The sequence below is a fragment of the Miniopterus schreibersii genome (assembly GCF_964146895.1).
Source record: "Miniopterus schreibersii genome assembly, chromosome: 11".
Taxonomy (NCBI): domain Eukaryota; kingdom Metazoa; phylum Chordata; class Mammalia; order Chiroptera; family Miniopteridae; genus Miniopterus; species Miniopterus schreibersii.
In genome coordinates, this window is record NC_138111.1 from 66,253,829 (window position 1) to 66,271,175 (window position 17,347).

At 38.1% G+C, this 17,347-nt stretch overlaps 1 protein-coding gene across 1 annotated transcript in view; it reads left to right on the forward strand.

Moving 5' to 3' along the window:
- The window catches only part of ERCC6L2 (ERCC excision repair 6 like 2), a 107,601-nt gene that overhangs the window by 55,123 nt on the left and 35,131 nt on the right, over positions 1-17,347 (forward strand). The window contains exons 13-16 of the mRNA XM_081152008.1: positions 3,239-3,338; positions 6,949-7,101; positions 11,358-11,438; positions 12,480-13,641. Coding sequence (XP_081008134.1) covers positions 3,239-3,338; positions 6,949-7,101; positions 11,358-11,438; positions 12,480-13,641 — 1,496 coding nt within the window. The remainder of the gene's footprint in view (positions 1-3,238; positions 3,339-6,948; positions 7,102-11,357; positions 11,439-12,479; positions 13,642-17,347) is intronic.

A 17,347-nucleotide genomic window follows, 5' to 3' on the forward strand; every position in this document is an offset into this window, starting at 1 on the left:
AGGGCACATGCCCAGGTTGTGGGCTGAATCCCAGGTTGGGTTGCATCCGGGGGCAGCTGATTGATGTTTCTTTCTCACATCAATGTTTCTGTCTCTCTCCTTCCTTCCTTCCTCTCTCTCTAAAATCAGTAAAAATGTTAATTAAATTAAAATGGTTAAAATTATTAAATTTTGTTATGGATATTTTACAACAAAAAACGAAATCAAGAGAGAAAAACTGTTTAGAAATAAATAACAATGAAATCATTATGAATCGTTATTTAAGTTCTGATGCTAATTTAGAGTTTTAAACTTCTTAGAAAAGACTGAAAGTAAGTGAAAGGATATTTAGAAAACTAGAAAAGTAAAGTAAACCTAAGGAAAATAGAGGAAATTGTATAAGTTATCAAATTATTTAAAATAAAAGTAAAACATAAGAAATCATTCATTGAGAAGTAAAGTAGACAAACTTTTGAAAAGTCTAATCTGAGGGGAAAAGGCAAATATGCAGAAAAGCTTAGGAAGCAGAAAGGCCAAATAAGTATCAAGAGTATTTATTTATAACATCTAACCTTTTCTAGAATATCAATGATTAAGATTGACTAAAGATGAAGTGAAAAAATAATTAAATAATCTTAGAAGAAACTGAAAGCATAGTCACAGATGTACAACTTTATGAAGGACTTGGGCCCAGTTCTTTGTGGGTTTCTTTTTTTAAATGGAGATATTTCTTTCAACGCTATACAGATAAATATAAAAAATATTTATTGGTCACTTAGTATTTATAAGATTTCACATTAAATATATGTCAGTTAGCCCGACCGGGCGTGGCTCAGCGGTTGAGCATCGACCTAGGATCCAGGCAATCGGGGTTGGATTCCCGGTCAGGGCACATGCCCGGGTTGCGGGCTCCATCCCCAGTCGGGGGTGTGCAGGAGGCAGCCGATCAATGACTCTCTCATCCTTGATGTTTCTATCTCTCTCTCCCTCTCCCTTCCTCTCTCTGAAATCAATAAAGACATCTTTAAAAAAAGATATATATATATATTTTTTTTTAACTGACATATATATATATATATGTCAGTTAAAGAAAATCAGATATGGATTTATTTTGTCCTTATAGAAATTAAAATTATCTATTACTATTTGCTTGATAGATACCATTCAGCTTATAATACACTGTGTTATTAAGATCACCCCGGTTATAATACACATAATACTGTGCTGGGTACAAAGCAAAGCAAATTAGCCTCGGTTCTTTAGTAGGCAGTAAAAACAAGAACAAAGATAACAGCAACACTGACTGCATGTCTGTGAGCCAGGAACTGTCCTAAGTGCTTTCCATCGACTATCTCACTCAATACTTAGAACATCCTTATTGGATAGGCACTATCATCACACTCATTTCACGTGTGAGGAAGCTGCATAAGTTACTAAGTTATTAAAATGAAAGCAGAAAATTAACTTAAGCAATTTGCTCAAGTTCACAGCCAGTCACTGGCAGGGCCAGGATCCGAGTCCACCCAGTCTCACTGCAGGGCCTACGTGCTTAATCAGCCTCTTGCCACTGACAGCTGCCAAGTAAAAGGTCAGATGAAAACCACAGAAAAATCTTTTTCTTTGTCTTATGATACTAGTTGTAATTTTGTTCTTTTTTATCTAGGCCATCAAGACCTAGTTTCTTATTTACCCCAGCATTCCCCTAAATCAGAGTACTGTGGTACTCAGCGACAGTTCGTGGACAGTAAAACTAAACTAACAGCGTTTCTCTTCTCCTCCCTCCCCTTTCGTTGACTGTTCGGAGGAACCACGAAAAGGAAGCTCTTGATCTCCATACTATGTAACAGTTTCTCCGACACATGTCCCTACGCGGTCAGTGACCCATCATATAACATGTCCTTGCTTTATGTATATAAGAAAATGAAGCACCAATCCAAAGTAACATGCAAATAAGGTTTTTGTCTTTAAAAATTAAAGAATATGTATTCTGTCTATCCCTCTCACAAAACAATTTGATGGCCATATACCCAAAAGACTTTCCTTAAATCCATTTTTAATTTCTTTTAGACCCCAAACCCACTATGGGAGAGAAAGGGATTATGAGCCCCACTATATTGAGGCTGCAGATGGAAGTGGCAGTGCAGTAACTTACCCCTGTCTGTGCTGTGTCACGGGGGCCCCCATCCCCTGTGGAGGTATAAGAGATGCCCTCTTGCAAAGCCCTTCTCTGTGAGGAGTGGGGGAAGGAGGCAGAAGGAGCACCAACTACAGTATAACAACATACAGTGACTTTACAAGGTCAAAATTAAATGCCCCCAAACTGTAACATTTTCAGGCATGAGGCAGTATGGCCGTGCCCTCGACCCCCCCGGTGACTGTAACAGGTATTGAGAAGCAGGTGACCTCATTCAGAGCAGCTAATAAAGCCTCCACCTGGAAGATCCTGCGGGGGCTAGAGCCATAGCTAACTAGTGTCGTGAATCAGTTTAAGTGTTAATTAGCACCGTGGCTCCTACCAAGACACCTGGGGTACTAGTCAGCTGAGTGGCTCAGTCAGACCCCTGGAAATCTCTGTGGGTGAGGACCACAAATCTGACTTCCATAGGCTTCCTAGCTGAATAACTGCTTTTCCCAGGTTTTAAAACAAACAAAAAAAAACCCCAGTTTCATTGAGATAATTAATACACAATAAACTGCATGTTTAAAGTGTACAATGAATAAGTTTTGATATATGCATACAATTGTGAAACCACCACCACAATAAAAAGTAGTGACTGTATCCATTATCCTCCAAATTCTCCTTGTGCTACTTTATAATCCGTCTCTCCTGCCCCTCCCGAAGTCCCTGTTCCCGAGCAACCACTGATCTGTTTTCTATCACTATGGATTAGTTTGCATTTTTGAGAGTTTTACATAAATGGAATCATTTGGGAATATGCATAAGCTTACGCTTGAGACCGCTATAAAAGAAAAATCTGAATTTAAGAAAAGTTTTTGGACCAAAGAAGGTGATGTTTATAACAGAAATGAACTTGATATGTACATTTTCCTACAATACGTTTCTCTTCCATGACTGGTCTTTTTATATGGATTTCTGTTGCATTATTATTAAATAGTATAGCATATCTAAACAGAAAATGTTTCCTTTTAAAGTAATTAACATTTTATTAATGTTTCATTTTTATGTCCAAAAGATATTGCCTGAACCAAAGTTGCTTCGCCTGATTTTTGTCTGCTTTTGTTTTTCATCTTTTTGCAGAGCGTATAGGATTGGGCAGTGCAGGGATGTGAAAGTGTTTAGGCTGATATCCTTGGGAACTGTGGAGGAGATCATGTACCTACGGCAGGTATACAAGCAGGTAAATACATTTCTCTTCTAATTAAAAAGTAAACATTGGCCTGTTTTCCAAAGTTAGGAACAAATATGTGTAAAAATATGTTTTTAATTTTATTCTAACTGTAATATGACATTTAATAAGATTATGAAATATACTCTAGAATATACTTCTTTAAACAGATTCTTAAGTTCATTGACTTTTAGAGCCGCAAGTTTCTTGAGCAGTACTTCTTAGACGTTAATGTGCACATAAATCAACTAGGGAATCTTTAAAACACAGATTCTGATGTAGTAGTTCTGAGTGGAGCCCAAGATTCTGCATTTTTAACTAGAGTGCCAACACTGCTAGTTTTTAGGTCACAATTAGAGTAGCGAGGTCACAGTTTCCCAAACTGGGGGCCAAGGCGTAATGGCGTGCCACAGACGGGACACAGGTGCACTGAGGCACAGACCCCACAGCTCTGAGCCGCAAGATGGTCAGAGCCTGCTTCCAGCCTTGAGTAACAGCCTGTTTCTTCCAGGTAGATGTTCGTATGATACGCATGTTACCATTTTCAGTATGTGCCTTGCCATGAAGAAGAGTGAGAGAATTGCCTTCGAGATAGCTAATGCTGCTGTTTCATGTTGTATGTAATGAAGCTGGGACCCAGAGCCACCAGCAAATAGGATTACAGGGCTCAAGCTCAGGGCCCTAACTACTGTGCTGGTGCTTTTAGTGTTTATCTAAAATTGCATTAACTCTTTAATATCCTGAGGGTATCAGTTACTTTCCATTTATGCCTCTAAATAAACAAAGTTTATTTAGTTTATAACTGCTGACTTGAGAAGATCTGTAATGAGGTTCAAGTTTGATTATAAATGTTAATTTGAATTACCCCCTGTATATTGAGTTGGCATCTCCTTAAGAGCAAACGTCTGCCACATGTGGTGGTAGTTAACCTAAGAATGATCCAATCTTAAATTAATGCTGTTTTCTTAATTCTAAAAATAGAATTGTACACAGCAGTTTTTGTTTTCTCTTAAAGCATTTAGCTCTATAAGAAGTCTTTCATCTTTTTGTTCCTTGGTACAGCACAACTACTTAAAAATTATTTTTTTAGGCATGTTTAATCAATCTTGGGAAAAAGTAGGATATTACTTTTTCAACTTAGGAGCAGTTCTTCAGAATGATATCTTAACCTATCACGAGTAAGAGTCTTTCCTCTGTCATGTAATTTTTCTCAGCCACATCACTGCATGTACGCGGGGTGGGCAGAAGTAGGTGTACAGTTGCGCGTGTGGAAAGTAGCGCCGTGATGGGTAATAGGACAGGAGAGACTGCTTCGTGTCCTTGCTGCTGTGAGTCTGCATGTGATGGCCTGTTATACAACGTGTATTATATAATATGTCACAAAAGGCTTCAGAAGATGGGGCTAATTGACATTTTCAGAACTTTGTAGGATCTAGTTACTTATTGAAATAGTTTTGAAATGTGAGCCACTGGGGGAAGATTGGGCCATACAACTTGGTAGGCACGAATAAGGATCAGATGGCAATCCAGTGAGGAAATTAAATGCGACTGGACCTTGAGCCACAGGTCCGTATGTCATATGCACTCTAGCCTCCCAGTGTTTCTCAGATCATGTGGGGAAAATAAACATCCAAAAATGGCCTTTAGGAAAAACAAAACAAAACCCTGTAAAAATGTTGGAAAGCAAGGAGAGTTTTCTCTGTTGTCCAGAAATTATAAGGAACCCTGAAAAAAAAGCATTTGGGATCAGATTAGAGGAAGAAACTAAACTAAACTCAGTGAGGAAAAGGCTACTGAAAAGAGTAGGTGTAACTTCTGGGTAGGCCAAGCTCAGAGTTACCAGGCTCTACAAAAGTAAGGGCGCGTGGGGGTGACTGTGGTGCCTGCTCTTTGGGGTGTCACCGCTGACCGCACAAGGTGGTTTAACCCTTACGGTGTTATCCCATTGTACCAAGTCTGCTCCCAGGAGGAACAATAATTAGAAATTCTGAGAGCAAAGAAGCAAGACAGAGCTCCAGCTTTTTGCTGAAACCAAGAAGAAAGTCCTTTTCTTTTTTCTTCTCGCATGTCTTGTATATTGTGGTGGAGAAATCCAAGCATTTTGTTGCCTTGTGTAGTTTTTCTCAAGCTAGAAACTAAGTTACATCTTCCAATTACTGGTTTTTCCCCTTACCCTCTTGAATTCTAATAAGATTTTTAAAATATGTATAGTTAGCATACAGATGGAGGCATCTGACCTTCACTTTTACTGGAACCGCTTTGGAAAACTCGTTTTAAGTACAAAATAATGTGCCTTTTATAAGTTTTTGTAATAAAACGTTGGTATAAAACTTATAAAGATTCACATTTACTGCTTACAGATTACTTGGGTAATGATACTTAGCCGTACCGCGGTCTGCCAGGCAGCACGCAGGGCAAGAGTAGCAGCAGGGGACAGCCATCAGGCCGCTGTGCCATCGGGTGCGTCAGCTGCTGCTGTGACTCTGTTCCCAGAGCTGCAGCCCGCGTTTCTGGGACATTGATACTGAACTGGTTAAGCTGACATGCTGATCCAACTTCTTCAAAGTAAGGTCCCAAGAGTCTTGTTTTAAGAGGAACATCCTGAAATGAAAAATTATTTATTACAAGTATAAATTTTGGATTAAGCCCAACCCAGGTAAATTCCAGAAATGACACTTCCCAGCAACTCCAGTGTCTTTTTTTCTGAAAGGGAGACAATGTCTTACAGGGTTGGAAGGGATTAAATGAGAGAATGTAAAAATGCTACACATGTAGTAAGTGTTTTATAAATAGCTATTATTAAGAATAATTGTAGTTGCCTAGAGTAACTTATTACAGTGCAAATCAGCTGATAATAATCACAATAACGTGTGATTTCTTATTAATCCTTCTATCCACAATAGACTAAAGTTGTTTTAATTCTGTACATTCTTTGTTTCTTCCAAGAAATTTTAATGTGTACAAGGGTTAATCAGATTGTATTTATATTATATTTAGTAAAATAGCCAGTAAATAGAGAGACACAGTAATATTGATACAGAAGTGGCATATGTCCTTAAGGGTTCCATGTCAGTGTTCTTTCTATATTCACAATTGTTTCAAAGATGCAATGTTTCTAAACAGTAAATGGATTATTGCTGTTAGTTGACAATGTAACCATGGCCACAGTTAGTTTGACACCAATATGGTTATTACATAATTACTTCAGATTATAATTTAACTTTGGTAATGTAGTGATTATTTCTACCAGTTTTAGTAGTTCCTATGGTAGTAAGAATCTAGAAAGGAGAAAAGTGAATCCAAATGTATGCCTGTATTAAAGATTTTATGTCAGGTAGATAGCCCATTGATATTGAACTGGTTAAGCTGATCTTATATTTCCTATTTTATCTGGGAAACAGATAAAATAGGAAATATAAGATCTCTTCTTCAATAAGATTGGCCAGATTATTATTATTTCACCATAATGGCAACATCTGCTAGGGAAATTAAAATAAAATTTCCTCCCCAAAGAGAATCTGCCTCTCCAGCTAAAGCTGTGTATATACATGGAATGCCAGGAAATTCTGACATATTGTTGGAGCAAACACTTCAAAAATATCTTGTGTTTTTTCTGTTTTAGCAACTTCAATGTGTGGTGGTTGGAAGTGAAAATGCCAAGCGATATTTTGAAGCAGTTCAAGGATCAAAAGAGCACCGAGGAGAGCTTTTTGGAGTCTATAATCTCTTCAAACTGAGGCCCCAAGGATCTTGTCTTACAAAGGACATCCTGGAGGTGTGAGACTGCTCTCTGACCTTCTCAGTATTTTAAATGTGGTTTTCTCCCTCAGGAAACTTGAAATATAATTGCTAGGGCCTTCTCAAAGAAGTCTGTGGTTTTATTCATTAAAAATGCCTTATGTTTAGAATTTCTACTTTTTGAGCAATAGGAAATGAATCATTGTACCTCTAAACTAAGACTTTGCCATGCATAATAACAAATAATGTACACACACAAATACGGATACATATACTAGATACTGTGGCCTCCAGCGCCATTTCAGACTGGGAAAGAGATATTTATTATTTTGAAACAGCTGTTGAAGTCAGGAACTAAAAAAAGAGACTTTCCTAAATAAACAAAATATAAAATGTGTTTTGATTAAAAGTTACCAAATACTCCCTGAGATGCACTCTGATGTCTCATGGAGATTTTTGTTTTCTGTTCCCAATAAAAATTCCACACCAATATTTCAAACTCTCTCAGTTGTGTTCATTCTCAGCATACAGATGTTTCTTATTCCTCAAATGGGATATTTATATCCTTAAAAAAGTCTTTTAAATTCCTTAATGTATCACACCACTAAGGATAGTAACCTATTTTCTAGTTGATATTGATGCGAGTATCATAAAATCCTGGACTATCCTCTTTTTCAACCCCCCTCATCATACAAATGAAGAAACTGAGTCTTAGAATTAAGGATGTTTTCCTTAACTTCCAGGACTTTGTAATAAAACCTTAATTTATTCATACTTCATTTATTCATTAGGTACCATAAAAACAGTTCAAGGAACAATTGGTCTCTGTCCTTGAAGAATTTAGACCATCGTGGTGGGAGGTGGGCGAGAACATTTGCATAGTGAGCGTGTTAGTCAGAAAGCATGTGTTTGGCAAGAAGCAGTATGAGTCTAACCAAGTGCTAAGAAGTGGTCGCTGATGGATGGGTAGCAGAAAGGTGTATTTTATTTGTACCCTGTGAATATTGCGACTGTTACCCAATGGTTGGCGTCCACTGTTTTCCCATCTTTTCTCTAATCTCTTGATTCTTTGTTTGCCCTCCAGGGCTCCCTCAGACCCCACCTGGGTCTCAGAGCACCACACAGCGTACCAGCTGGGATTCATGTTGCTAACTCGAAATCATCATCTACAAAATACATTAGCATTATATTACTTATCCCATTTCCCCTGCAATTTAGTTCTCTATTTTATGAGAATAGCCGCCCATTCTTTGATTAAACAAGTATTAGGTGAGACACATCAGTGTGGCACGTTACTAAGTGGAAACTTCTTTCTTTCTCTGGTTGCCCCAAGTGTCTCTTCTCTCTTCTACAAGGGTGTTGTTTATTAATGACGGCACTCCCAGGTCTTATTTTGCTTGTGGTTCTTGCTGAGCATGTCTTTGGGACTCAGTTATTAAGTATTGAGTTAAAATTGCTCATTTGTTGTCAACCAGAATCAAAAATTATTCAAGCCTGGTTAAATTCATGCTACTTTTGGCCAAACAGTGTTTTAAAATGTTATTACTCTAAACCCTGTGTACTGAAAGCATGTGTCATAACATAAAAGAATTTCACTTCCTGTGATACATTTTAATTTTTAAAGGCTGTAGTAAATCCCTTTTAAAATGTTTTAAGATGTAGAAGATGTAAAATTTATAGAACATTTTTAATCTGATGATTTTAAAGCAACTTAGTTGTATTTTTCATTGACTTTTTTTATTTTTTATTTATTTATTTTATTTTTATTGTTCAAAATATTACATACACCCCTTTTTCTCCCCATTGACCCCCTCCGCCCCAGTCCCTCACTACACTATTGTCTGTGTCCTTGGGTTATGCATATATGCATATAAATTCTTTGGTTAATCTCTCCTCCCCCACCCACCCATCCCCACCTTCCCGAGATTCGTCAGGCTGACTCATGCTTCCATGTCACTGACTCTATTTTGTTCATCAGTTTATTAAGTTCTTTAGATTCCACATATGATGAAAGTAAGTGTCATAATGTAAAAGAAGAATTTCACTTCCTGTGGTACATTTTAATTTTTAAAGGCTGTAGTAAATAAATTCCTTTTAAAATGTCGTAAGTTGTAGAAGATGTAGAACTTAGAGAACATTTTTAATATGATGATTTCTAAGCAATTTAGTTATATTTTTTCATTGATTTTTAAAATCTATATCATAATTTCTCTTTAGAATTAGATATTGAGAGTTTATTTCACAAATGTTTATTGAGTATAGACTAAATGTCAGGCACTATTCATAGAGCTAGGTATACAGAAATGAATAAAATACACCAAAAAAATCCTGCCTATAAAAAATTTACATTCTATTTGGCGAGGGGGGGCAAAGGGACAAATAATAAGCAGAAAAAAATAAGTGAAGCCTAGAGCATATCATGAAGGAGAGCAGGTAGGAGACGAGTAAGTCCTGAGGTCTGATGCACAGCATAGTGGTTATAGTCAACAATACTGTATTGTATACTTCAAAATTGCCAAGGGACCAGAGTGTAAATGTTCTCCCCACACAAAAAAGTGGTCATTATGCGACATGATAGAGGTGCTCGCTGAAGCTTCAGTGGTAATCGTATTGCAGTATAAATGTATCGAATCAACATGTTGTACACCGTAAATGTGTCGTGTTATATGTAAATTGTACCTCAATAAAAAAAATGAGAGCGGGAAGGGGAACAGGGAGACTGTCAAGGAAACAGCATTTCAGTTGTAAATGGAGTGACCAAGGAAGAGCTTGATCCTTTGAGGAGACAGGGAGAGAGATGGGATTGAAACAGGGGCACCTGCAAAGCCCAGGAGGAGAGGCAAGGCAAGGCGAGGCGAGGCAAGGTGGGAGAAGGCCCAGCAGGGCCCGGAGCGGCGGGAGGCCAGGGTGGCTGCATGGAGGAAGCGGGAGAGCCAGGTGGGGGGAGAGGGCAGGAGGCCAGGCGGCGCAGGAACTTTGACTTGGAGGGAGACAGGAAGCAAGTAGAGGGTTTCGAGTAGAAGAAGGACATAGTCTGATCTATATTGTCTAGATTGAATATTAAGAATCAGACAGTAAAAGTACAAGAGTAGAAGCAAGAGGTGAGGTAGGAGGATCCCGCAAGAATCCAGCCAAGAGATGATAGTGGTTTGGGCCAGGGTGAGAGTGGTGACGGATCAGGGGTGGGAGAGAGAGAGTTAATGATGACTCCCAGGTGCCTGTTACCTGCCACAAAGGGGTTCGGATTATTTGCGGGGTTCCTGGTTCTGCCAGTTGGATCTGTTGGAGCCTTTTAGCACCTGTTGAAAAGACAAAAGGCAGTCCTGAGAGGGAGGCTCCCCACTCCCTTGCAGTAATAATCTCTAGGCGTTGGGAGAAAAAGTGTGGCAATTTAGAAACTGTTTGTCATTCTCTAAAGATCTGTAGGGGAAATTCTCACTTGCTGCCCTGGATACCAGGTGGCTGGAACCAGGACGTCGGTATGTCTGTGTATTCATAAATTGGACATTTGTAACTCTGGGGATGGTAGTATCATTTCCCCATGTTCTACCAACAAATAAAACCTTAAAAAGAGAAATATATTAATTTCCTTTTGAAGGAAAATTTAATATTCTAGAATTAAGGAAATTAATTACATCTGCTAAATGATATACCAAAAGCTTTAAACACATAAATACTTTCCCAAAAGATGTAGAAAACCTGTTATATAATTAAGACTTTTTTAGTTTAGGATGGGCCTTTTCATTTTGAGGTCTACAGCACCTAAGGAATCAATGAACATTTTAATAAATCTGAACAATAAATACACTGGCAAGATAGAGCAGAATATCAAGTTCTCAATACTCAACATTATCCGTGCTGTTTGAAATGTAGACAGTATGTCCTTACTATAATTATTATATAGACATTGTTATTATGGAATTATTACTCTGTGTATATATATAATGATTTTCCACCCTCCCTCACCTACTAGAGCATTTAATAGAGTTGGCCGAAAAGTGATATTAGTTTTCTATCTGAAAAAGTAATCTTTAAATCAAGTAATAAGAGTATTACGGGCTTAGCATGCCTCACTGTGCCACTCCACTGCCTAAGAATTAAGAGTATTTTAAAGTGTTATATAAAGTGTATATGAGTTCCTTAATTAGCACATTGAAAAATAACATTAAGAGAGCTAAATAAAGCAAGCCGCACTCAGTTTTTCTCTTAGTGCCAAGTTTTAGCATGCCATTGCTATTGTTTATCTGGGTGTTTTTTGCCCCATATATATACAGTTATTTACGTTCTTTACAGAGAGAAGGTCAAGTGGAAGCAGGGGTCATGACAGCCACAACATGGTTGAAAGAGGAACCTCAAGAACACAAACCAGAAACAGTAAGCAATTTTTGAATCTGTAGCCCAGAACTCTGACAGAAAACATGTACTGTGACAATTTTAAGTTTACTTCCCTTTCGCCTTCATTTTTCAATGTGTAAAAAAAAAATGTCTTTCAAAAAAAGTCAAGGACACAAAGTCAGAGTACTGTCAGTAAAATAAATAATTTAGACTAATTTAACATTTTATATCAGAACAAATTCAGGAGCACTCATCAGGCATTTATATCTAGGCTGGAATTATAACTATCCCAAACTGTAAGTTCAAAATTAAATACACTGGACAGGTGACTAGTCCAAATTAAAATAATTTTTACTAGACAACAAATTAAATGGGAAAACAGCAATCTGCGTATTTAATATCATTAAATCCAGACAGCAAAATTATTCTCTTACTTAAACAGATATTTTGAGTCCTTGATCTTATAATCTTTTTAGTAGTTTGTCATCTCACATACTACAAATATCTATATTTGTTATCAAAGGACCTTTTTAAAAGTAAAGAATATGTGTAGGAGATTTTTTTTTTAATTATTATTGGTTTTTTCTTGTTTGTTTTTAGGGAATATATATATATATACTGGCCCAATGATTTGGAATATAGGGGAAATATTTTTTAAAATTTTTAGAAATATATGAATGTCAAATGTTGGCAGAAGTATGAGTGTTGACCCATGCACCAAGAGGTCGCCAACTTGATTCCCTGTGGGCACATGCCCAGGTTTCTGGCTCCATCCCCAGTAGGCAGCGTGCAGGAGGTACCAAACGATGATTCTCTATCATCATTGATCTTTCTATCTCTCTCTCCCTCTCTTTTCCTCTCTCTCTCAAAAAAAATCAATAAAAGCATTTTAAAATAAAAAGAATGTACCAGACTATAATATTAAATCCTTTACATTTGTTTATTAAATGTACTTTTACAAAATACCACATAATATACTTGTACAAATTATCTGCCCAAGTTTAATTCCTTCCCAGTACCAAAGATTCGATGTCATTATCTTGACATTTCCTAATATTTCTGTCATTGCTTCTTACATAGCCTAGAGAGCCTGACTGTCAAGAGCACAGGGGTGCAGAACAACCTGCAGAACCACTGGCCAAAGAAGCGGGTGGTCTATGCAGTGATCTCAGTGATGAAGAATCTGTGGACAACTCAAGAGTAAAGTCAGCTAAAGGCAAAGCATCTGACTCAAGTAAAGCTTCCAGTTCTGGACAGCTTTCCTTACTCCAGTGTGGTTTCTCCAAATTGCTCGAGACAAAATGTAAAGCAGTTGATGATAGTGATGAAAATACTGCATCTGATGATGAAAGTCCTGATGAACAGCCCACGTGCCTTTCAGCAGAAGCCAAAGATGTTGGTTGTCAGAAAACTCAAGCCTCTTGTAGTGCTTCCAAACAGCAGAAGTCAGCTGACATCCCAAATCCAGATGAAAAATGTATATTTGATAAAAGTGAAAAGATTTTAGAGCAGACTGTTTCTTCTGAGTCTGATGATAACAAAGATTTTACAAATACAACTGACCAGCATTGCATTTTACAGAATGTCACAGAATCAGAAGACAGTGATGTCATCCTTCCCACACAATATACAGCTCAGAAATTCCCTCGGAGTAGTGTAAAGTTTAAGCCACCCGGGGACAGATCTGAAGATTCTGAAACAGAAGACCTTGTAAACATAACAAGCAATGGCGATGATAGAAAAACCGATGTCAGAAGAAGTGGACTAGTTTCAAAACAATTAAATCCTAAGGACGCAACCCTGAAATCTATTATGAAAAGAAAAGGTGGTAGTGATATTAGCGATGAGTCCGATGACATTGACATTTTCTCCAAGCCCACGGTAAGAAAACAAAGATCTACTAGTTCTTTGAGGTTCAAGAGAAAAAAGAAAAATAAAAGGGAACTTGACACTTTTTCTAAAACAATGAAGGGAGCAAACCAGCTGAACGCAACAGGTGAAGGTTGTGGCTCCCAGGCTATTGATGAATTTTCATCCGACGACGACAATTCTTCTGTTAGCCACGTAGGCTTCTCTCAACAGAGACGTAGACCAAAAGCTGTTAAAGATGGAATTGGTTTCTCTCTGAAATTGCCCGGCCATAAGGAAAATAGCACTTTCGTCCCAAGAAAACCAGTGAAATTTTCAAATGAGTTTGTTGTCAATCAAGAGCAGATATATGAATCAATGGATAAATTTTTAGGTAACTACAGATACTTTTGGAAAACTTTTCTTATTTATTTTGTGAAATCACATAGTTCTGTAAGAGATTCTTGAATTAGCTGTCTCCAATGAAAATGCTACATTGAGGCACAAGTGAGGAAGTGGGTGGGGGGCAGGATAAAGGGAAGACGACCTAAGTCAAGATAGAGAACTTGGTCACACGCTGCCCCCCAGGACCCCTAGATATGCCCCATCTGAGTCACAGTCTCATTCACCCCCATAAATGCTAATTATTCTAACTTTTATAGTAATTACTTTTTGCATTTTAATGATTTTATTACACAAGTGTGTATCCCTAGACATACTTTGGTCTTATTTTTTTAAATGTACGTTATATAATCTCCCTTATTTTATGGTTTTCCTCTATCGTCCCTTCCATTTCCTTATGATTTATCTGTTGCTTTACCTGGGCCATCTATAGAGTTTTCCTCAATTTGAATTTTGCTAATTGTGTTCTCTCGGTGCAGTTGAACATATATCTCTGCCCTCTGTATTTCCTGCAAATGAGCTGTATCTGAGACTGTATCAACTGAGGTTCAATCCTTCAACAAGAAAAGTTAGTGTTTGGCAAGACTATGGGAGGCACAAAATATTTGCTGGTCTCTCTTTATTATCTTGACAGCCATTGGTGCTTAATGCCTATAACTGTTTATTCATTCAGAGTAACAAAATGACATTTTCTACTTCTCTCATTTCCCTTTTATTTGTTAGTTAAATGCTTCTGTAAGGAGATACTTACATCTACTGTTACCTAGTGGTATAGTTCTTATATAGAAGGTAGGGAAAATACTTAATTCCTTTCTTTACCAATTTTTAGTATAATAAATTTATCCCCTAGAGGGGATGATCTTTCTAAAAATCATTATGAATTAATTGATTCAAACATTTAATGGGTCTCAATCCATTGCAATTAATATCATTATGAGGCTCAATTGTCTCATCTTTGGACAGTGGGAGTCTTTACATGAGCACTTCGGTTTCTGAGACCCTCGGACACGATGCTTGTCATCTTAGATTGCTCTCTTATACTACAGAATGTTCCAGGATCACCCTGGCCAGTTTGGCTCAGTGGTTAGAGCGCCTGACTGCGAGCTGATGGGTTCCAGGTTCAATTCCAGCCAAGGGCACATACCTCGGTTGTAGGCTCAATCCCTGGCCTGGTCGGGGTGTGTGCAGGAGGTAACCAATCAACGCATCTCTCTCTCCTTTCCACTCTTTGAAAACAATGGAAAAAATATCCTTAGCTGAGGATTAAAACAAAAAATGTTCCAGGATCATCTCATACATTTACTGCCCCAGATAAGAAGCTTTGGTTTCTTTTAGTGAGAAAATACGTTTCAAGACCTCAGTCTTATTCTAGGAATGATCATTGCTGCTACTAGCTTGGTTATTATTTCTGGGCCTTTTCAGTGGACAGATTATATGCATGTACATATATACACACGTATTTATATACATATGTTTATATTTATGTGTATATGTGTATATATTTATACTTACATGTATTTATATATTTATATACATATTTACGTACATATATGTATTTTTATATATGACGACTAAATACTTCATAGTTTATATTGGTACTTCCATATTTATAGAGATAATTTGAGACTATAGAGCTTTTACTAAACATCTTCTATATTACATTTGTATACCATTTCCTCTGTAACGTTAATTCTGGTCCTTAAGCATGTAGGGAATGATTTAATTATAATGTCCCATAATTACTCATTTGTTTTATCTCATATTATATAAAAGTCATCAAAGTAAAAATACCAATACTGCTATACTGTGATTTCTGGAAACGTGCTCTCCCATTTCTTCCTCTTTTTAAAATGGATATACTATGTCTCCAGTGTCGGAACATGCAGACATTGCATTATTATAGTCTCCCCTCTTGGACTTAATTTATCCTTGGTTTGCAGGTAACTATAAATTTAGTCCTTACACCAGTGTTTCTCAAGTCATTCTGGCTTTCCTAGCCTATTTTCCAGCAGATCCCTGAGGAAGTGCTTGTGAGAATAATATTCCCTGAGACTCTTGTTGATAATAGTTTGTGCCCTTTTTACTTAAAAAATCATTTTTGCTAGATATAAAATGCATGGCTCACACTTTCTAAAGTATTTAAAATATGTAGCTTTATTTTCTTCTGGCATGAAGTGTTGTGTTATGTGTTTGTTTGTTTTCCTAGATGCTCAAAGCATTTTTGTTTTTTTCTTTTCATTATTGTCCAGTCATTTCACAAGGTTGTGTTTTGGTGTTTGTCTTAATCAACTCGGCTTCTATGATAAATTTCCATAGACTGGGGGGCTTACCGTTTATTTCTCACAATTCTAAAGTCTGGGTGTCTAAGACCATGATGCCAGCATGGTTAGGTTCTTGTTTAGGGCCCTTTTCCTGGCTGCAGATGTCCCTCTTCTTGCTGTGTCCTCACACGGTGGCGAGAGAAACCATCTCTCTCCTGCCTCTTCTTACAAGGGCACTAATCCCATTCACGAGGGCCCCACCCTCATGACCTGACTGTCTCCCAAAGGTCCAACTGCAGGTCCCATCACAGTGGGGTTAGCTCTTCGACATGTGAATTGTGGGGGGACAAGGGTTCAGTCCCTAGCAGTGTTGGGTGTTCTGGGTCAGTTTTCTAATGTATAGTTTCAACTTGGTTTTTACTTTAGGTAAACATTCTTGAGCCAGTGTTTTTAGTTGTTTTATTTCTTTGCGTGGCTTTCCTCTTTCAGGGACTCCTGTTGTTCAAACGCTCAGTCTTCTCAGAGTTTGTCACATTCCCTAAACCCGTTTTCATGTCTTTTTCATTTTTTTTTTTGTTTGTTTATCTGTTGTGTTCATTCTATCTTATGTTCCTTCTAGTTTAATCATTGTTTCTGAAATATTTTTTAAATTCCTAAGTTTTTCCTGAGTCCTGCCACTTATTTCTAAGTTGTTTTGATTCCAATTTATGTTGTTGGTTCCTGTGTTTTATCATTTTCCTGAAGTCTTTTACCTCATTTTGAAACCGGTTATGATTTTCATTTGCTTTGTTAGCACGTAGACCTGGCATATTTTCATTGTAGGGGTAAAACCTACGGCCTCCTCTCTCTCAGAATAATTTTTATGAGATCTTGCTTATTCTTACAAAACTGTTCCCCCGAGTTTTTAAATGAGGCAGAGTAGAAGAAGTTTTTTGTAACTTCACAAAGGCCTGCATCTGTGATCTCTGTACTGTATGGTGTTCAGAAGTGGTGGGACTTCCAGTCTGTGTCCCGCTCTGGGCTTCGCTCCAGACCTGCTCTTTCCCTGTGCCTGTTCCTGTTCCTTCTGTCCTGCTCACTTTCACTCCTCCGGGCAGTTTCTCCTCATTGTGCGGCCCTGACCCAGAAGCCCTGGGGGCCGGTTTGGGAAGTTCAGGCCTGTCCTGCTCCAGCCCTCGGGCTCTCTCACCTCAGCCCCGGGCACCCCTCAGCCCGCTGCTACCTCCAGCTGGCCCGTTTGTTCCCAGTGAATACCTGTCGGCCTCCTGTTCTCCGATCTGCCCCATGCGTTCTGCTGCTTCCCTCCCGCACCCCCTGGTCCATGCCGAGGGTGCAGCTATGGGGGTTTCCCGCTTGCTTGTGTTTTAGGGCTCATGGGGGTGTCTTGTCATCCGATCTCGTAGGTGCTCCCCGTGGCATGTGCCCTCTGGTTGCTGT